Source organism: Convolutriloba macropyga, chromosome 1 (genome assembly GCF_964194025.1).
Source record: "Convolutriloba macropyga chromosome 1, txConMacr16.3, whole genome shotgun sequence".
In the NCBI taxonomy this organism is placed as follows: domain Eukaryota; kingdom Metazoa; phylum Xenacoelomorpha; order Acoela; family Convolutidae; genus Convolutriloba; species Convolutriloba macropyga.
Window position 1 is genome coordinate 13,957,391 of NC_134468.1, and position 22,097 is coordinate 13,979,487.

Sequence of the window (22,097 nt, forward strand, 5' to 3'; positions counted from 1 at the left end):
TCACGTCAAAAAAGACGAGAATTAAGAGCCAAGTGAATAAGAACGAGAGTCGCTAACATGACTTAGCTAATGAAAAGAGAGCATCAATCTGATTGAATGCTTTGTTATTGATGCGATTTCTTTTTGACTTAACGAAAAGCAAGTTTTGTGATGGCATTACCCTTCGCTATAGTTGTGAACCAGTGAAGAAGCCATCAATATGCGCATGCAATGAAAACTTCACTGTGGCACGTGCCCTCCTTAGTCCGAAAGGAGAATACACCCCAATGAGACATAATGAAATTCGCGATTGCTTTGCGAACTTGTTATGTGATGTATGTCATGATATCGATATAGAACCTCATCTTCAGCCCTTGCAAGGGGAAACCTTTGCTCTTAAGCCGACGACAACTGATGATGATGCAAGATTAGATATCAAAGCCAACGGACTTTTGGAATCTAGGTTCAAGAAAACATTTTCATGTTAAAATTTTCAAACCGCTGGCAAGTTGCCCTGAAAGCAGTAGCGAAGTATACAAGTACCGCGCATCTACTAAAAAGTACAAATATTATCAAAGAGTAACTGATGTTGACAAAGCAACATATTGTCCACTTGTCTTCGCATGCACTATTGGAGTTGGCCGATCAGATTCAAAAACGCTGAAACGACCGGCTTCGAAGCTCTCTGAGAAAGGAGGACAGCTATGCTGACATCATATATCTCAGGACAAAAAATTAGCTTTGCTCTTTTATGGAGCTGTTAAAAAGCTAAGTCAATAATTAGTTTTTAAAAAGCTAAGTCAATTATTAAATTTAACGTACAAACGTTTTCTCTATATCTAGCATCATCAGCTAAAATGCATTTTAAAGTTAGACTATTTACAATTAAAATGATTTCAATTCAAATAATAGGCAAAACAGTAAAAGAGGTTCTTGGAATATTGTTTACCGGTAAAAACAAAAGTTTCAATGTTTGCGCCTTGTAGTTTTTGGAAAAAAAGGTGTCGAAAAATCTGTTCAAGTTTTCATAACTGCTACCACGTATCAAAAGAACAGGTCGAACAGGTGTATCTTTTTTGTCTACTTTTGCTAAAACCACGTGTACTTTTGCATCTTCTGATTCTTGTAATTCCCCAATTTAGACAATAGACATCAACTGCTTGTGGTTTCTAACATTCTAAGCGTAATTTTCAGGTAATGTATTGGCATTGAGAGGACTGCGTAATGACGAAATTGAGTACTTGGCCGGAGAAGCTGCGGTTTTCCAGGATGTATGCAGGACGTATTCGTGGGCCAAAGAAGCAACTCTTCAAAGGACTGATCTGCGCTCCGTAAACATGACTTTTGATGTAAAGTTCCCAAACGTCCTGAAGCGGAATTGCAAACGTCTTTCTTGTTTAACCGGAAAACAGTGTAAAGCGCACACTAGCGTGTCTCTGAAATATGCTGACCTATGTGCCGGTGGACAAAAGTATACACAAAAATTCCATAAGCTGCAGTGTGATAACTGGAGTCCGCATCCCAGCTTCTACCTCCAGCCTATCAGGCGTGAATGGCTCAACAAAAGACCGAACGTAAGTACTGTTAAATCAGCGTGCCACGCCAAGTTCTGTCCTCAGTTTGTAGTAGAAAATCTAATAATATAACAAATCAAGTATAACATTAGCAAATCGATCATGATGCGAGTCTAAATCCGAGTCTTGGCAAGTTTAATGCCCAGTCTTGGCAGTAACAAAGGTCCTAATAACGTCAAAAATAGTCGGGAAAACATAGAAAAAGTTTCTAAAATTTAAAAACGGCAAAAAAATAGAACGCACCAAAGAAACATATGAACAACGTTTTTGAAAGTAAAGTTATCAGAAATGATTAATAACCGCCGTCAGCCTCTCAACGGCTATTATTTAGGCGCTCTTTCAGTTCAAAGAATTTGAATTGTATTGGGGCGCTTTTTTAAAGATCTGTTCACTCATTTTCATGATTTTTGAAGCCAAATTGGAGTAGTAATTTTGGTCACGCCGAAACAGGAAGGGGAGCGAAAAAGCGAGTGGTTTCGCGTCTTAAAATTTTTTTGCTCTAATATAAAAGTAGAGCGAGAAAATGGCGTTTGGAAAAGATTCGCTTTCTCGCAAGTGGTTTTTTTGTTCACATTGGTTTTGATTGCGGCAATTTCACTTTTTAGTTTTTTTTTCGATTTTTTGGATCGGATTTTTTTTTCTAAATTGTTTTCTCAATCCATTCATAGTTCATTCTAGGCCCAGTTTTTTTTTGAACCAATTACCTCTTCCTCGCTAGTGGTTTTTTGTTCAGATGTGGCGTTTTGACATTGATCTTTAGTTTTTTTTAAATTTTTTTTATCTGATTTTGTTGCAAATGGTTTTCCCAGTTCACGCATAGTCCCTTCTAGTTTTTGTTTAGTCAATCAAATTCTTTGAATTGTACGTCAAGACTTGTCCTGGTATGTTTTTTTAAATTCGCTTTACCTTTTGATCACGTTTTTTGTTTTACATGAGTCACGATTTTCACGTTTGACGTCTGACTGACCTCACTGTTTCAACTGAATGAATTATCAATTCTTTCACACATTGAATTACGCATTGTAGTGAATAAGTTCAATGTCAAAAGAGCAAAATCAAAAGAAACAGGTTAAGCATATAAAGCCCGGCCATTACGTCATATCACATTAGGTTATCAAAGTTCATTCAAGCGATTGCCAGCTGGCATTAGTATTATGCTTTATAGCGTTCAGTTAAGAAGCTGAATTAAGTGTAATTTTCGAAACTAACAGAATATGCGGAATAAAATCTGCAATTTAGAGAAAACTTGTAGAAATGGGCATTTATAGCGTAATTATAGATTTAATTCATATTTATTTCCTCAGAATGAATGTGGGATCAGCAGCCATGAAAATAAATTACAAAACCTAAGGTACCATATCATCTGTCACTAAAACTTCGAGGCAAAGAGCTTACTTAGAAAGATTGAACCTGGACTCAAAGAGCCAAATTTCATGTGTGATGTTCAGTTTCTTTATTAACGTGGATACAAGTGTTGAACTGTTTTTAATATTTTTTTATTCCGCTTCTCGTTTGTGCCTGTAAGTACCATCTACACATTACTCTCTGTTGTATCAAAAACTGTAAGGAAAATCTCAAGAACAAGAAGTTTTGAGGGAAATCAGCTAGTTTCAGCACGATTGTAGTTTGCCAGTTTTATCGGAGTGTTTTCGAAAGTATATGATTTCTCAGTCAATGAAATTAAAGTTGGGCAATCAACACGTTTTCTTCACGAGAGAGTCGTCATAATTGCTCTCAATGCACACTTAATCAATTAAAATTTTGGTAATGAAATCTGGTGGAAATATGCTAGATAAAATTGTGAAATAACCGCTAGGCCTCGCTGTTACAATAGGCTCTTTTCCAATAGACTCTCCGTAGCTATCTGAGGAGTGTGCGGAAAAGGTAGATTTGTCATCTACAAAGTTGCATCGGTTTGGCAATTGTTGTAATCGCAATAGGAGTTGTTATCGTCATCGCGAAGTTATTCGACAACTCGGCTTCGCCTTGGAGCTTGATGACTTCACGATGGCGATAACAACTTCGTTGTAATATTCATGATTGCTCTATTTAAAAATGGCCATTACCTGTAAGAGGTCTCCAGTAAGTAAACATGTGTAGCATATTGGAAACTCCCGCAGTTAATAGCCGCTCAGTACAGCACCTTCCTCTACTGCGATGCTTAAGCAGGCTGCACTCGAACCGTGATCATCTCTTGCTTGAGAGACACTCCTCTATTTGTTTAAGAATACCGGTTTCAATGCCATTTGTTGTGACCTAGGACAAAAATACTTGCTACTTTCAAGTGTTATAATTGGGTAGTGATGAATGATGGTGTTGACGTACGTGTTCTTTGTTTAGTTGTTCGTCATATACGACTTGATGAATTCGACTGAAGCTGATCTGTTATGGAGGCTGGCACCTTTTGCAGAGAGAAGTGTTGTGATGAATGAGGCTGGTACTAAAAGTACACAGGAGACACGCACAGGCATTACGGCTTGGCTGAGTGATATGACACCTGAAGTTGCTGCTGTCTCTTCTAGGTACAAGTCTTTCTTAATGACTAATTGCTCTTGAACGAAGTTCATAGCAGTTATTGTAAACGTGTGTGTATCTTTTTATGAAAATTTTTGCTTGACCGTTTTGACTTTTCGAGTAACTTTTACGCCCTTCACTTTTTGCGTTTCGCGTGATCTAAAATTCTCTCTCAATCACAATTTCAAGCAGCTGAACTCAATTGGCGGCAATTTAATACCAAAAGTCAAATGAAAAGTGCGCCGAAACTGGTGCCATTTTTTACTTTAAATCTTAATAGTGGTATATGTTAACCTCTAATGTGGTTATTTGAAGCCCACTATTGGACTTCTTAGTCTCATTTAGACCCCCCCTCCGACTGAAGCAGGCTGCAATTGATTAGATCTCCCACTAGTCGTTGGAGAGCAATTTTCCCCACTTTTAGTCGGTTATGTTTGAATGAAGCGCGATGGAAATGTACCATGAGTGTCATACGTGTTTCCACTAGCAGAAAGTTTTAATTGCTCGAGAGCCAATTTTGAAGCATTTTCCAAATGAATGTATCCTTTTCTACGCAAAATTTTTGCTTCACCCTTTTGGCCTTTTCTGGCACATTATTTGCTCGCTTGAGCCGTTTAAGTAGACCTGATAAAACGGATGAACCGATGCACGGGTACATTAAGTGCCGAGCAGCTCTTAAAGCTCTAGTATGCTCTAAATATACGGTTCAACCAAGCTGCTGAGTAGGAACTTTTCAAGGCGCCAAGAGCAGCTTTGAATTGATATACTTTTGGAACCCTCCCCCCTCTCTTCTATGTCGAAGCTTAAACTAGCTACAACCAGAGAAGCCAACACCTCGCCTGTTCTTTGAGAGCAATCTGTCCGACGGTAGTCGGCTATGTCTGCTTGTCAATTAGATAATGCTAAGTTTCTTGGCCAGTTTATAGGCTACCGGTATGAGGCCAATCTTGATATGCTATTATGTATGGCCTTTTTCATTTAAATCGAAAATATGACAGCTACAAGTATCTCGTTTGCACGATAACGTGTTTGAGATATTGCTCAGAGAAATGTTAACCGAAAACCCAGAGGTGATTTGTCGTACTTGGGCGACGCGGGTCTATAGTTCAGCCGCCTGTGAGAGAAGTTAGCGAAAAGGGTAAACTTTCTCATTATTTAATGCAGCCGTCGTCTTAATTTATGTCGGCTTCATAGTTCGATATTGAGGCTCATGGGATTGTATATGTGCTTAGGTTGCATTGTGGGTTCGCCGTGTGCTCTTTTCGGGATAACAGTTAATCGAAAGTGATCAATTTTGCAAGAATCGGACATAGATAGAAACAAGAAACAGAGAAATCGTATAATGTATTTCAATTGACGACTATAAAGGCTTTAATTACTAATTTTGAAACATGAGATTATCTAAATTGGCCATGCCTCTGCGGCCCGTGGGAGTTGATATGAATCTATCACAACCGAAAAAGAAGTTATGCACAACAATCGAATGTTCTTTAAAATCGTTACCCGCTTCAACTCCATAAGTAATTTTCGCTTTCAATTTACTATACTTTTTTTTGCTTTGAACTTGCTATGTTGTAACCTAATATCTTAGCACAGCTCGTTCCGAGTCAATTTTTAATAGCTGCTAATTAGCTGTCTAGCTACAATTTTTTCGAACAATAAATTTGGCGAAAATTCTTTGCGTTTAGGATTGGACACATTTTGACAAAAGATATGAGATTCTCGGAGAGCTATCAGATTGCCAATTATGGGATAGGAGGCCATTACTACATACATCACGACTATTTTACTGAAGAGGCGCTCAAAAATCTGAAGAGTGCCATAGCCAAGGGTTGGAGCAATAGGTAAAGCTATATTTGACCAAATCTTGACACCTTTCACCGGAAAAAGTTCACTTGTCCAAACCATTCTTAACTGAGGCATAGTGCTCATTCTGATCAGATTCAGACTTGTTTTCAAATTCTGACCACTTGTAAAAATGTATCGAGCATAAACACCCAGACTAAAACAAAACTTGGAAAATATTTCCTATCTATTAATAGAATTAACTCAATTCTGATTGGACAAAAATAAAAAAATAATAAAAAGTATAGATAAGAAGTTCATTGCACGAATTATTATTCGTTAATCTTGTAAAAATCAGTAATATTCATCTTCCTCAGAACTCGTGAAATTTCATCTTCCCAGAATATCTGACACTTGCGAACCTAAACACTTAGAATATATTTTCGGGAAACATAAACCCGCACCGGAAACCTAAACCTTAGGAGGAACCCTCCTAGGAGCTCGACATATTAGAGAGTCACCATAAAATGTTTTTGACGTCTACAAAAACCAATTTTGACCTGTTGCTTTTCAACCTGAACCAGACTGACCTTTTCAGGCTAATAACAATGGTGGTATATCTCTCTGATGTGTTGGAAGGAGGTAACACCGTTTTCCCGAAGTTGGACATTGCAGTGGCTCCGAGAAAAGGCTCAGCAGTTGTGTGGGAAAACCTGAGATCTGATGGGACGCCTTATGAAGAGACTTTACATGCAGGTTGTCCTGTCTTAATTGGAAGCAAAAAGGTTTATTTTTCCTTCGCTTTACAATCTCTCAACTAAAAAAAAACATTTCTCTTTGCTGTGTAGCTGAAACGATGGACAACTGCAATAATGTGCTAAATTTCTCTATTCCTTACATCTCGCGACACTGATATTGGGAATTTTTGCAGATAAAAACTCTAAAATATAAATACTGGATTTTCAAGAAGCTGCACACTATTAGCGTTCTTAAAGTGCTGAAAAATAATTCTTTTGGTGTTGTTTTTATCTCAAAGTAAAGGATTTGAACAGAAATAAAGCATTCCTGAAGCATCTATAAGGTAATTTTGTTGCGGGTATTGTCAGTAGGGAAAGATAAACCTATCTATGAAAGATTGCTAATAAATGGATCAGCTACGATGGACAGTTCATTAATACACCCTGCATAGAAGAAGATCGCTTTATTCCACCTGAGGATGATCACGAGAGGAAGACATAAGACAGATGGACATGAGGTTTTCCACTGAATCGTCAACCTACTACAGTAAATATGAACAATGAGATGTTGAGAGACGTGTTAACTATAACCAGTGATAGAATTAAATGGCAATGATTATTGTTTGAACAGTTTATTAATTAAGGATCAATTTGTAAATCACTCTACATTTTAATCTGATATGGCTAAGATGATGAAATGAATCTCATGAAAAGATGAAAATGTCTTTGTAATTAATTGAATTTGATAAATTTAATCAAACAAAAAATTGATTATTATGCGATTCTATGGTTTTTGACGACTGCTAATAGCAATAAAACGAAGATTTTTTTGAAAATTGAAATGCATTGTTGTCAGCGATTGTTATCGGGTATTTGTATCTCGATGTTTAATGGCCACTAAGCGAATTAAGTTTGAGGCCAAAAGAACATACTGTAAGCCATACTAATCTTCGGCTCTGATATAATGGGCACAAAACTTTAATATTTTCAATGAGAAGAATGAATTTTTGTTAATTGCTCTCAAATGAAGTTTGCAACAATTATATTAGTCCTGTTGGTCTTTTTTAATGCAATTTTTCGCTTGACCGGTTTTTCGTCTGACCCATTTGACTTTTCGTCCTTAAAATCGGGATAAACAGGTAGCACCCAGCGGGCATTAATTGAGGTGATATTTTGAGGTGCTATTTTACACTTAAAAATAATTAGTGTTTAATTGCTCTCAAACGAAGTTTGTAGCAGTTATATTAGCCCTGTTTGTCTTTTTTTATGCGATTTTTCGCTTGACCGATTTGTCGTCTGACCCATTTGACTTTTCGTCCTTAAAAAGGGGTTAAACAGGTAGTTTCATTAGAGGCCCTTAGCAGCGTTTAGTAGTCCTGCAAGTGCTTAGTGTGATGAAGCTACCGGGAAGGCCGTAGTGTAAGGTTAAAAGGTCATTTTTAGGAGTTTTTGAGCCCGAAATGTTGCAATTTTTTGTGTTTTTTCGTCATATTCCGAATTTTTTTGTTGGATCACTCTACAATTGAGGCTGGTTAAATTTGATAAAGGTCCTTTGCAAGACATAAGTACTTTTTATGACCATTTTAAGAGCTATATGTTTTGGTAATCCAAACAAAAACACGCACATTTATACTAATTTTCACAATTTTTTCAAGCGTTTTGAAAATTTGTCATTTTTTGAGTTTTTTAAGCCATAGGTGTCAACGAAACTCCCCTAATAGATTACTGCACAGTTTCTAAAGGAAATGGAACTGTTTTCGACATTTGAACATCACGAATTTTGGCGTTTTTTTAAAAAAAAACTTGAAAATGTTTTCAACTTCTTTGACATTTTTTGTTATCAGTTTTGTCGACAGTTTTTCCACGCCCAGCGATCATCAAACCTCTTAAAGGGTTTTATAATAAGCTACTTTATTTTTTTGTCCATAGAATAGTTTCAGACTTTTTAATATCAAAAATTTTAGTAATTTTTTGATAAATTTTGCAAGTTTTTTGAAAATTTTTGTCAGTTTTTATGATTCCCGAGCCTTAAGAGCTAAAGAACCTCCTCTAGGGTTTGATACCAGGTTACTGTATAGTCTCCAGTTGTAATTGAATGTTTTTCAATATTTTAACATCACGAACATTAGCATTTTTTGACGAAACTTGGAAGTTTTTATCAACTTTTTCGACATTAATTGTCATTATTCAAGGGCCAGAAAACCTTCTTAAGGGTTTGATAATAGGCTACTAAAAGTTTTTTATTGACCATGGAAAATTTTTCAACTTTTTAATTTCACAAATTTTAGCACTTTTTTGATAAATTTTGTAATTTTTCTCAACTTTCGAAAGTTTTTTTTATTTAAGTTTCTCCAGCCTCAAGAGCCAAGGAACCTCCTCTGGGGTTTGGTAATAGGTTACTGTATAGTTTCGAGGTGTAATGGAATTTTCAAGATTTTAACATCACGAATTTTAGCATTTTTTTGGCAAAACTTGCAAATTTCAATTTTTACATCTATTGTCATTTATCAGGTTTTTCCAGCCTCCGTTGTTAGAAAAGCTCCTCAGGGTTGTGATTAAGAGAAACTGAATTTTTTTTTTGGCCATGGAATAGCTTTAGGCTTTATAATATCAAAATTTTTAGCAATTTTTTTTTATAATTTTTGCAATATTTTTTAAGTTTTTTTTTTTGAAAATTTTGGTCATTTTTTAGTTTCCTCAGCCTTCAAAGCCAGGGGACTTTCCCTTGTGTTTGATAATAGCTTACCGCATATTTTCTAGATGTAAGTGAATCTCTTTTCAAGATTTTAATATCACGAATTTAAGCAATTTTTAGAAAAAAATTTTGCAATTTTTCTAAGTTTCTAAATATTTTTGATTTTTTTACGGCACCAGGGACCTCTTCCGAGGTTTGATAATAAGGTGCGCCATATTTCCTGGAGTTAATGGAATAGTTACCAATATTTTAAGACTCGAGTTTTTGCAATTTTTATGACTTAAATTTTTAAGTTTTCGAAATTTTTTTAATCAAGTTCCAGATTTATCGATCTTTGAGCCAGTGTTACTATTTAAGGCTTGAATTAGGGACACTGGATATTCTCTTGAAGCAGTGAAATAGTTCTGAAGATATTTATATCACAAACTTCAGCAAGATCTGATTAAAATTTGCAATTGTTTTTGAAATTTTTGAATGTTTGTCCTTTTCTGAGCTGAACGATCATTACTGGCCAACGATACTTTTTTCAAGTCTTGTATGTTGTTTAAATGACAGAGCTATAGAGACAAAAATGGTTTTGAACATTTTTTTCCACTGCAATATATGGAAACTTTTCTTTGGAAATTTTCACTTTCAGTTTTTTTCTATATGATTTTTAATTACTAACATGGCTAGAAGTTGCAGAGTCGAATCTCATCATGGAAAGTTTTCCTAGTTCACTCTCTCTCTCTCTATTGGTTGAGGTTCCGTTCGCGTTTTGTCTCTCGCACACTCGCCTCTCTCCCCTTAACTTTTGTTGATGCTGCACTTCAGCTGCTGTTATGTGGCTTGATGTCAGCATCTATTACCCTCACCTCACTCCCCTTCAATTAAACTAAAACTGGCCCCGCTAAACCGTGGCTAGCTACTGACGAAGCGAACTGCTCGCCGGTTGTTGGAGAGCAATTCGCCCGACGTTAGCTGGTTATGTTTATCTGGTTGACTCTGTGAAGAATCAGCGTTATCATTATCTCCCGCTCCACTGGATTTAAATTACATTACCAATCACTGATTTCACAATCGGTTTCATCACGGATTTTGCCTTAAATGTTAAAAATTAGGTGTTCAATTGCTCTCAAATGAGAAGCAATTATTGTAAACGTGTGTGTCTTTTTATGACTCGAAGAGGAGTTTTGGGATTCTACAAGTTTATTTTAGCTAGAGCAAGTTTGTCCATGACTTGATTTTTGACTTGGTTTTGTTGCAAACATTTACCTTGGTTTTTGGTTTTTGACTTCTGTTTTCGATCATTGCACTTTAACAGTAGCTTAGTTTGTAATGTTAAGTAATTATGAACTGCTGATAATAATCATGGCGAAGAGGTCATTTTGAAGTATTTTGATCCTATTTAAGTCAACCGTACATATCTAAAGTGCATACAACCCCCACCAACATCCCCTGCACCGACTACCTACTCCCCCCACCTCCATACACGTTCCCCCTCCCCTACCTCCCCCTCGCCACCTAACCCCTCCCTCTCTTCACCTATCTTCACCCCCTACCTCCACCCCCTTCTTCACCTACCCACACCCCTGAACTGAAAAATTGGCTCTAATTTGTAGACAATGTGTTTCATTGGGCTACTTTTTGTGTTTTCTCGTGTCTATTTTGATGGTCTGATTTATTTAACGTTAGGTTAGGGATTATATTGTGCGAGGATTTGTTGTTTTTTTTTTAGCTGACGCAAGTTTGTTCATGACATACTTTTGACTTTGTGTTCCTACATTGAGATCTGATTTAGAAGGTTGAGTTTTGTTTTAGAACCTTGGACTGTAACTGTAGCTTAGTTTTTAATGTATAGTAGTTAGGAACTACCTATATCAGTCAATGAAAAGGTCATTGATAATGTTTGATCGCATCTAAGTCACTCCAACCTAAACCTATCTAGCCTACGCTCCACCCACGCCTCCCCCCCCCCAAATCCACCTCTCCCCTTACACCCGCCTATCTCCCAACCTACATGAGACCTCCCCCAACTACCTACCCCTATTAGGTAGGGTTAAATAGAAGTTTTAATTTCTTCGAGTCGCTTCCTGTTTTCTACCGGCTATGCTTTTTATGCAATATTTTTGCCCGACCGTTTTTGCGCTTTACTTCTAGAATAATCTTTGACTTCTCATGTGACTTCTTCACGGATTTCTTGATTTTTGAGTGATTTCAATTGCTCTCTTTCAGAAAAAAGGTTTGTTCAAACAAAACCGATTGCTAAGAAATACGATGACAAGGCCCTGGTAGCCGAGTGGTTAATGATGCTGTCGTGGTGAAGGAATTGGACTCACCTGGTCGGGGCTCGAACCCTACTGTTGTCTGATGTTTTTGTACGCATTAAATAAAATTTTTGTCCCCACCTGTCATTCGAGAGCAATATTCCGACGTTGGTCGGTTTATGTTTATTTTCATGATCAAAGTGATAAGGCTTTTGATCTTAAGATCACCAGTTTTTTTTAAATAACTAACATCAAGCATCTTCGTATAATCCAATTTTTCAGGAGTTAGAAGTTGAGATTGCGTTTTCTTTTGCTCAATAACTATTTTGGACTCTTTCTTTCCACCACATTCACAAATATTATTTAGAAAGCAATAAAACTTCAAAGATATTTGAAAAAAACTATACTTTCCCTTAATTAACCGCTCTTTGACATTCGCTCCTAATTTTGTTTGGTGTGCCAAACAACTGCACCTCTATCGAAGAGCAACATTGTTTGAAAAATTAAGTTTTCGTAAATTGTTGCCTAATTGTGGTGATGAACTAATTAAATAGCAATTTTTTTGCTATTTGATAAGTAGTATTTCCATTAGCTTACTGTCGACGAACCGGAAATATTTTTGGACTGCCCTAGAAATGGTTTTTTAGAGTTCTGGTTAATGTGAAGTGCGTTCATAAGGAATTCCAACTATCAAATCTGTCTGTTACTGTCAAGGGAGAAATCAACGCGATTATCAAAAACAAGACAGTCAAGTCCCGGTTAGGGCAGAAAAATCGTGAACATCAGAGGGCCCGGCTAATGTGTTTTCTGCAACTCTGTAACACAGAAAATTGATGAGTTAAATTGTGCAACCTGTCATAAAGTTGCTCATTGAAAATGCGTGGGACTCGAAATGCCTGTGAAAGGGCATATGCTCTGGAACTCTCTAGATTGTGGACCGCATTCTCTGGGTGCACTCACTGCTATTGTGTTGGAACTGAAACAAAAATGAGCTGCATTAGAAACTGTCCCAGAAGATATCAGGTCGCTGAAACTAGAGGTCACTGCACTCAAACCTAAATATAGCTTGGTTGTACAGCGAATAACGCCGAATGAAAACAATTCTTCAAACCCTACCTACAGACCTGAAAACGGAATATTCGCTTTTGAACTCGCAGGCCAAAGCAAGGCTCCTTATCAACCTTTCAGGAGTCGTTTTCAAAGCACGAACAGCTCGAAAAGACATAAACTGGACGACGTGAATGACTATGATGCAATGAACAATGTGTTTCATTGGGCTACTTTTTGTGTTTTCTCGTGTTTATTCGATGTTCTGATTTATTTAACGTTAGGTTAGAGATTATATTGCGCGAGGATTTGAGTTGTTTTTTTTTAGCTGACGCAAGTTTGTTCATGACTTATACTTTTGACTTTGTGTTCCTACATTGAGATCTCATTTAGAAGGTTGAGTTTTGTTTTAGAACCTTGGACTGTAACTGTAGCTTAGTTTTTATTGTATAGTAGTTAGGAACTACCTATATCAGTCAATGAAAAGGTCATTGATAATGTTTGATCGCATCTAAGTCACTCCAACCTAAACCTATCTAGCCTACGCTCCACCCACGCCTTCCCGCCCCGTCCCCACATCCACCTCTCCCCTTACACCCGCCTATCTCCCAACCTACCTGAGCCCTCCCCCAACTACCTACCCCCATTAGCTAGGGTTTAATAAATTTTATTTCTTCGAGTCGCTTCCTGTTTTCTACCGGCTAAACTTTTTTATGCAATATTTTTGCCCGACCGTTTTTGCGCTGCTCTTCTAGAATAATCTTTGACTTCTCATGTGACTTCTTCACGGATTTCTTGATTTTTGAGTGATTTCAATTGCTCTCTTTCCGAAATAAGGTTTGTTCAAACAAAACCGATTGCTAAGAAATACGATGACAAGGCCCTGGTAGCCGAGTGGTTAATGATGCTGTCGTGGTGAAGGAATTGGACTCACCTGGTCGGGGCTCGAACCCTACTGTTGTCTGATGTTTTTGTACCCATTAAATAAAATTTTTTTCCCCACCTGTCATTCGAGAGCAATATTACGACGTTGGTCGGTTTATGTTTATTTTCATGATCAAAGTGGCCTCATGATAAGGCTTTTGATCTTAATATCACCAATTTTTTTTTAAATAACTAACATCAAGCAGCTTCGTATAATCCAACTTTTCAGGAGTTAGAAGTTGAGATCGCGTTTTCTTTTGCTCAATAAATATTTTGGACTCTTTCTTTCCACCACATTCACAAATATTATTTAGAAAGCAATAAAACTTCAAAGATATTTGAAAAAACTATACTTTCCCTTAATTAACCGCTCTTTGACATTCGCTCCTAATTTTGTTTGGTGTGCCAAACAACTGCACCTCTATCGAAGAGCAACATTGTTTGAAAAATTAAGTTTTCGTAGTTTGTTGCCTAATTGTGGTGATGAACTAATTAAATAGCAAATTCTTTGCTATTTGATAAGTAGTATTTCCATTAGCTTACTGTCGACGAACCGGAAATATTTTTGGACTGCCCTAGAAATGGTATTTTAGAGTTCTGGTTAATGTGAAGTGCGTTCATAAGGAATTCCAACTATCAAATCTGTCTGTTACTGTCAAGGGAGAAATCAACGCGATTATCAAAAACAAGACAGTCAAGTCCCGGTTAGGGCAGAAAAATCACGAATCATCAGAAGTCCCGGTTAGGGCAGAAAATTCGTGAACATCAGAGGGCCCGGCTAATGTGTTTTCTGCAACTCTGTAACACAGAAAATTGATGAGTTAAATTGTGCAACCTGTCATAAAGTTGCTCATTTAAAATGCGTGGGACTCGAAATGCCTGTGAAAGGGCATATGCTCTGGAACTCTCTAGATTGTAGACCGCATTCTCGGGGTGCACTCACTGCTATTGTGTTGGAACTGAAACAAAAATGAGCGGCATTAGAAACTGTCCCAGAAGATATCAGGTCGCTGAAACTAGAGGTCACTGCACTCAAACCTAAATATAGCTTGGTTGTACAGCGAATAACGCCGAATGAAAACAATTCTTCAAACCCTACCTACAGACCTGAAAACGGAATTTTCGCTTTTGAACTCGCAGGCCAAAGCAAGGCTCCTTATCAACCTTTCAGGAGTCGTTTTCAAAGCACGAACAGCTCGAAAAGACATAAACTGGAGGACGTGAATGACTATGATGCAATGAACACTGAGGATTTTCAGGTGCGAAAGAAAACAATGCGACCACAGAGGCAAAACTTTGGTACCAAGCAGAGCCACGATTATTTCAATGGTATCAAGAAAAAACCTAGGCGACACATTTTTCTTGGGAGACTGAATTCAAACTGCACAGAAATTATGATTAGAAACTGGTGTTTTGATGGTAGAGCCCCTGTACTCCACCTGCGAGAAATTATAAAGGAAAGCTCAAAATTGAAAAGCTTTGCCTAGTTTTCTCCGAAGAGGCCCATGGAACAATTATGGAAGACATTTTTCGGCCAGGCAATTTGCTTTATGGACGGTTCTTTTTGAAGGATGATGCTCGAAACTGGTTGTGATCACTCCCACCAGACCTTTCCCATGAAACTTGACTCAAAAAGATTAAGTGTGCACTTTTAAATGCAGGCTCATTCACAAATAAAATTCAGCATCTTGAAGGGGAAATTCTAATCAACGAATACGATATTTTAATTATCAATGAATCTACGAACTCTTCGAACATTAATGAAAATTGGATAATAAAGCAACTTTACTCCAGTTCACACTGTTTTGATCATTTCATTCTTCCTAAGAACGTATAGAAAAGGTGGTGAACTCATTGCCATTTATAAGAGACACTTAAATTTCACGCCCACTTCACATGGCTGCACTCCGTTTTTAGTACGCATGGTTTCAGTTGAAAACCAATGAAATTGTTAATATTTGTTAGCTATACCGTCCGCCAATTGCTAACTCTATTGAATTTTCTTCATTACGATGTGTTGCCATTTTCAACGGAAAGAAATGAAATCATTATGGGCAATTTTAATCTCCCCCATAACACCAGATTGACTAATTTCTTAGGAGAATCAAGTCTTATCCAGATTGTTTCAGAAGCGACTCAGGAGAGTGGAAATATTCTTGATCTGATCATTACAAAATACTGCGAAAAAGTCTCAATATTGTTAGTAAAAAAACTGAGTTTCTCGGATCATAAATAAGCAAATTCGTGATGGCATCGGAGATAACAGCCCAACAATCCTCTCAATGTGTTCAGAAAATTTGGAGAAATATGGACTGGAAAGAATTTAGCAATGCTTTGGAGTTACCGTTAGCTCTCAAACAGCACATCACAAACCCGCATGACCTTGCAGAATTGCCCGTTGACACTTTTCTTGAAGCTGTGAAATATAATGTACCCACTTAAACGCGCAACACAAAAACAAAGATTTGTCTTTTTTTGACACAGAGCTTGAAACATTGAAACGGATGCGTCGCCGAACTGAGCGTTTCTACCAAAAAAAATCCAACCAGTGAGAAAAAATTAGCGTGCCAGCAAGCTATTTTAAAGTGTAAAGAGGCTTTTAAACAGAAGAAAACGATGTACTTTGACAGAATTGTTTATAAAAACATCAACCTGCGTGTTGAATTTGCAAACTTCAATCGGTTACTTGTTTCCACTGAGCACAAGGTTCCAAGAAACTGGGGATCAGTTAAAATTACCGTCGACCGATTTCAGAATTTCTTCAGAGACAAGGTACTTGATATCAGAGAATTAATTCCTACTGCCACTGATAATGGCCTAAATAGCTTCTTTTCGGTAGATGTGTTTCATCACATCGCATTGTCTCTTGATCAGTTGAATTTAGTGGAATTGAAAAATGTAAGAGAAACTCTTATTGATACATCAAATAGTTTTTGCGTGCTAGACCCAGTTCCAATACGTGTGGCCAAGCTGACTTTTGTCTTCGGGTGTGATCATTTTCTGAACCAGCTAATAGCAGCTTTGAACAAGGCACCTTTCCTGATTTTCAAAACTGCAGTCATAAAGCCGAATCTGAAAAAACCGAATCTTGACACTCAATTACCTATTAGCTATAGGCCTATTGCAAATACATTTTAAAATTATTAGAACGGTTAGCGGCTGATCAACTTAGGGAGTAGCTTGAAAATTACAAACTTTTGGATGTCCAACAGTCGGCATATAGAGCTGGCCAATCTACGGAAACTTGCTTAATTAAAACATTCAATGATATCTTGCTCCAACTTAACTTCAAAGATCTGATTGTTCTACATTGAGATCTGATTTAGAAGGTTGAGTTTTGTTTTAGAACCTTGGACTGTAACTGTAGCTTAGTTTTTAATGTATAGTAGTTAGGAACTACCTATATCAGTCAATGAAAAGGTCATTGATAATGTTTGATCGCATCTAAGTCACTCCAACCTAAACCTATCTAGCCTACGCTCCACCCACGCCTTCCCGCCCCGTCCCCACCTCCACCTCTCCCCTTACACCCGCCTATCTCCCAACCTACCTGAGCCCTCCCCCAACTACCTACCCCCATTAGGTAGGGTTAAATAGAAGTTTTTATTTCTTCGAGTCGCTTCCTGTTTTCTACCGGCTAAACTTTTTATGCAATATTTTTGCCCGACCGTTTTTGCGCTGCTCTTCTAGAATAATCTTTGACTTCTCATGTGACTTCTTCACGGATTTCTTGATTTTTGAGTGATTTCAATTGCTCTCTCTCCGAAATAAGGTTTGTTCAAACAAAACCGATTGCTAAGAAATACGATGACAAGGCCCTGGTAGCCGAGTGGTTAATGATGCTGTCGTGGTGAAGGAATTGGACTCACCTGGTCGGGGCTCGAACCCTACTGTTGTCTGATGTTTTTGTACCCATTAAATAAAATTTTTGTCCCCACCTGTCATTCGAGAGCAATATTCCGACGTTGGTCGGTTTATGTTTATTTTCATGATCAAAGTGGCCTCATGATAAGGCTTTTGATCTTAAGATCACCAGTTTTTTTTACATAACTAACATCAAGCATCTTCGTATAATCCAACTTTTCAGGAGTTAGAAGTTGAGATCGCGTTTTCTTTTGCTCAATAAATATTTTGGACTCTTTCTTTCCACCACATTCACAAATATTATTTAGAAAGCAATAAAACTTCAAAGATATTTGAAAAAACTATACTTTCCCTTAATTAACCGCTCTTTGACATTCGCTCCTAATTTTGTTTGGTGTGCCAAACAACTGCACCTCTATCGAAGTGCAACATTGTTTGAAAAATTAAGTTTTCGTAATTTGTTGCCTAATTGTGGTGATGAACTAATCAAATAGCAAATTCTTTGCTATTTGATAAGTAGTATTTCCATTAGCTTACTGTCGGCGAACCGGAAATATTTTTCTAGATTGTGGACCGCATTCTCTGGGTGCACTCACTGCTATTGTGTTGGAACTGAAACAAAAATGAGCTGCATTAGAAACTGTCCCAGAAGATATCAGGTCGCTGAAACTAGAGGTCACTGCACTCAAACCTAAATATAGCTTGGTTGTACAGCGAATAACGCCGAATGACAACAATTCTTCAAACCCTACCTACAGACCTGAAAACGGAATTTTCGCTTTTGAACTCGCAGGCCAAAGCAAGGCTCCTTATCAACCTTTCAGGAGTCGTTTTCAAAGCACGAACAGCTCGAAAAGACATAAACTGGACGACGTGAATGACTATGATGCAATGAACACTGAGGATTTTCAGGTGCGAAAGAAAACAATGCGACCACAGAGGCAAAACTTTGGTACCAAGCAGAGCCACGATTATTTCAATGGTATCAAGAAAAAACCTAGGCGACACATTTTTCTTGGGAGACTGAATTCAAACTGCACAGAAATTATGATTAGAAACTGGTGTTTTGATGGTAGAGCCCCTGTACTCCACCTGCGAGAAATTACAAAGGAAAGCTCAAAATTGAAAAGCTTTGCCTAGTTTTCTCCGAAGAGGCCCATGGAACAATTATGGAAGACATTTTTCGGCCAGGCAATTTGCTTTATGGACGGTTCTTTTTGAAGGATGATGCTCGAAACTGGTTTTGATCACTCCCACCAGACCTTTCCCATGAAACTTGATTCAAAAAGATTAAGTGTGCACTTTTAAATGCAGGCTCATTCACAAATAAAATTCAGCATCTTGAAGGGGAAATTCTAATCAACGAATACGATATTTTAATTATCAATGAATCTACGAACTCTTCGAACATTGATGAAAATTGGATAATAAAGCAACTTTACTCCAGTTCACACTGTTTTTATCATTTCATTCTTCCAAGAACGTATAGAAAAGGTGGTGAACTCATTGCCATTTATAAGAGACACTTAAATTTCACGCCCACTTCACATGGCTGCACTCCGTTTTTAGTACGCATGGTTTCAGTTGAAAACCAATGAAATTGTTAATATTTGTTAGCTATACCGTCCGCCAATTGCTAACTCTGTTGAATTTTCTTCATTACGATGTGTTGCCATTTTCAACGGAAGGAAATGAAATCATTATGGGCAATTTTAATCTCCCCCATAACACCAGATTGACTAATTTCTTAGAAGAATCAAGTCTTATCCAGATTGTTTCAGAACCGACTCAGGAGAGTGGAAATATTCTTGATCTGATCATTACAAAATACTGCGAAAAAGTCTCAATATTGTTAGTAAAAGAACTGAGTTTCTCGGATCATAAATAAGCAAATTCGTGATGGCATCGGAGATAACAGCCCAACAATCCTCTCAATGTGTTCAGAAAATTTGGAGAAATATGGACTGGAAAGAATTTAGCAATGCTTTGGAGTTACCGTTAGCTCTCAAACAGCACATCACAAACCCGCATGACCTTGCAGAATTGCCCGTTGACACTTTTCTTGAAGCTGTGAAATATAATGTACCCACTTAAACGCGCAACACAAAAACAAAGATTTGTCTTTTTTTGACACAGAGCTTGAAACATTGAAACGGATGCGTCGCCGAACTGAGCGTTTCTACCAAAAAAAATCCAACCAGTGAGAAAAAATTAGCGTGCCAGCAAGCTAATTTAAAGTGTAAAGAGGCTTTTAAACAGAAAAAATCGATGTACTTTGACAGAATTGTTAATAAAAACATCAACCTGCGTGTTGAATTTGCAAACTTCAATCGGTTACTTGTTTCCACTGAGCACAAGGTTCCAAGAAACTGGGGATCAGTTAAAATGACCGTCGACCGATTTCAGAATTTCTTCAGAGACAAGGTACTTGATATCAGAGAATTAATTCCTACTGCCACTGATAATGGCCTAAATAGCTTCTTTTTGGTAGATGTATTTCATCATATCGCATTGTCTCTTGATCAGTTGAATTTAGTGGAATTGAAAAATGTAAGAGAAACTCTTATTGATACATCAAATCGTTTTTGCGTGCTAGACCCAGTTCCAATACGTGTGGCCAAGCTGACTTTTGTCTTCTGGTGTGATCATTTTCTGAACCAGCTAATAGCAGCTTTGAACAAGGCACCTTTCCTGATTTTCAAAACTGCAGTCATAAAGCCGAATCTGAAAAAACCGAATCTTGACACTCAATTACCTATTAGCTATAGGCCTATTGCAAATACATTTTAAAATTATTAGAACGGTTAGCGGCTGATCAACTTAGGGAGTAGCTTGAAAATTACAAACTTTTGGATGTCCAACAGTCGGCATATAGAGCTGGCCAATCTACGGAAACATTAAAACATTCAATGATATCTTGCTCCAACTTAACTTCAAACAAAAAACAACTGATTTTGGGCTTGGATCTCTCGGCAGCTTTCGATACAATGGATCATGACATTTTTGGCTGGGTGTTAGAAAATCGTTCAAAGATCAGAGGTAAATGCAAAAGTTGGATCATGTCTTACATCAGCAAACGAAAACAGAAAGTACAAATTGGAAACTGTCTCTGCCGAAGAAATCGTTGATTTTGGCGTACCACAAGGTTCGATCCTTGGACCTCTGCTTTTTACTATGTACGTAACTCCCATTGGTGATTTAATGAAGCAAATTCAGTTGAGATATCAGGTATATAAAGATGGTACACTAATTCTTTCGAGTTTGAGACAACAAACTTTGAATGATGATATACCGGATCTAGACACGAAATTGAGTCTTTTGTTCCAGGCTTTTAGTCAGATGAAGTTAAGAATAATTCTTAATAAGACTGAAATAATGTTGATCTCTTCAAGAAAGCAAAAATTGAACTAAGCTAAGCTCGAATTAGCAGGGGAAACTCTCACGTTGAAGCCCAATATTAAATCACTGGGTTTTCAAGTCTTGTATGTTGTTTAAATGACAGAGCTATAGAGACAAAAATGGTTTTGAACATTTTTTTCCACTGCAATATATGGAAACTTTTCTTTGGAAATTTTCACTTTCAGTTTTTTTCTATATGATTTTTAATTACTAACATGGCTAGAAGTTGCAGAGTCGAATCTCATCATGGAAAGTTTTCCTAGTTCACTGTCTCTCTCTCTCTCTCTCTCTCTCTCTCTCTCTCTCTCTCTCTCTATTGGTTGAGGTTTCGTTCGCGTTTTGTCTCTCGCACACTCGCCTCTCTCCCCTTAACTTTTGTTGATGCTGCACTTCAGCTGCATTTATGTGGCTTGATGTCACCATCTATTACCCTCAACTCACTCCCCTTCAATTAAACTAAAACTGGCCCCGCTAAACCGTGGCTAGCTACTGACGAAGCGAACTGCTCGCCGGTTGTTGGAGAGCAATTCGCCCGACGTTAGCTGGTTATGTTTATCTGGTTGACTCTGTGAAGAATCAGCGTTATCATTATCTCCCGCTCCACTGGATTTAAATTACATTACCAATCACTGATTTCACAATCGGTTTCATCACGGATTTTGCCTTAACTGTTAAAAATTAGGTGTTCAATTGCTCTCAAATGAGAAGCAATTATTGTAAACGTGTGTGTCTTTTTATGACTCGAAGAGGAGTTTTGGGATTCTACAAGTTTATTTTAGCTAGAGCAAGTTTGTTCATGACTTGATTTTTGACTTGTTTTGTTTCAAACATTTACCTTGGTTTTTGACTTCTGTTTTCGAACATTGCACTTTAACAGTAGCTTAGTTTGTAATGTTAAGTAATTATGAACTGCTGATAATAATCATGGCGAAGAGGTCATTTTGAAGTATTTTGATCCTATTTAAGTCAACCGTACATATCTAAAGTGCATACAACCCCCACCAACATCCCCTGAACCGACTACCTACTCCCCCCACCTCCATACACGTTCCCCCTCCCCCACCTCCCCCTCGCCACCTAACCCCTCCCTCTCTTCACCTATCTTCACCCCCTACCTCCACCCCCTTCTTCACCTACCCACACCCCTGAACTGAAAAATTGACTCTAATTTGTAGACAATGTGTTTCATTGGCCTACTTTTTGTGTTTTCTCGTGTCTATTTCGATGTTCTGATTTATTTAACGTTAGGTTAGAGATTATATTGCGCGAGGATTTGAGTTGTTTTTTTTAGCTGACGCAAGTTTGTTCATGACTTATACTTTTGACTTTGTGT

General features: G+C 37.6%; 2 protein-coding genes across 3 annotated transcripts in view; both read left to right on the plus strand.

The window, feature by feature from the left end:
• The window catches only part of LOC142335302 (putative protein-lysine deacylase ABHD14B), a 568,842-nt gene that overhangs the window by 499,262 nt on the left and 47,483 nt on the right, over positions 1–22,097 (plus strand). The gene's annotated exons all lie outside the window — the stretch shown is intronic.
• On the plus strand, positions 1,137–7,374 carry LOC142345765 (prolyl 4-hydroxylase subunit alpha-1-like). Of its 2 annotated transcripts, none has more exons than XM_075398095.1 (5): positions 1,137–1,553; positions 3,894–4,075; positions 5,756–5,911; positions 6,451–6,637; positions 6,959–7,075. In XM_075398095.1, the coding sequence occupies exons 1-5, from the start codon at positions 1,317–1,319 to the stop codon at positions 6,959–6,961; spliced, it is 765 nt and encodes a 254-aa protein (XP_075254210.1). In that variant the 5' UTR covers positions 1,137–1,316; the 3' UTR covers positions 6,962–7,075. The 2 variants fall into 2 exon arrangements, with proteins under 2 accessions (XP_075254210.1, XP_075254201.1); XM_075398086.1 differs by having other exon boundaries at positions 1,138–1,553; positions 6,987–7,374.

What these genes read in the sequence shown, in the direction of transcription:
- LOC142345765 (XM_075398086.1), top strand. Translation starts at nt 1,317, where the DNA reads ATGACTTTTGATGTAAAGTTCCCAAACGTCCTGAAGCGGAATTGCAAA. An exon ending in GCCAAGGGTTGGAGCAATAG is followed by an intron (nt 5,912 to 6,450) that starts GTAAAGCTATAT and finishes TGACCTTTTCAG; the next exon opens with GCTAATAACAATGGTGGTAT. An exon ending in TCTTAATTGGAAGCAAAAAG is followed by an intron (nt 6,638 to 6,986) that starts GTTTATTTTTCC and finishes TATCTATGAAAG; the next exon opens with ATTGCTAATAAATGGATCAG.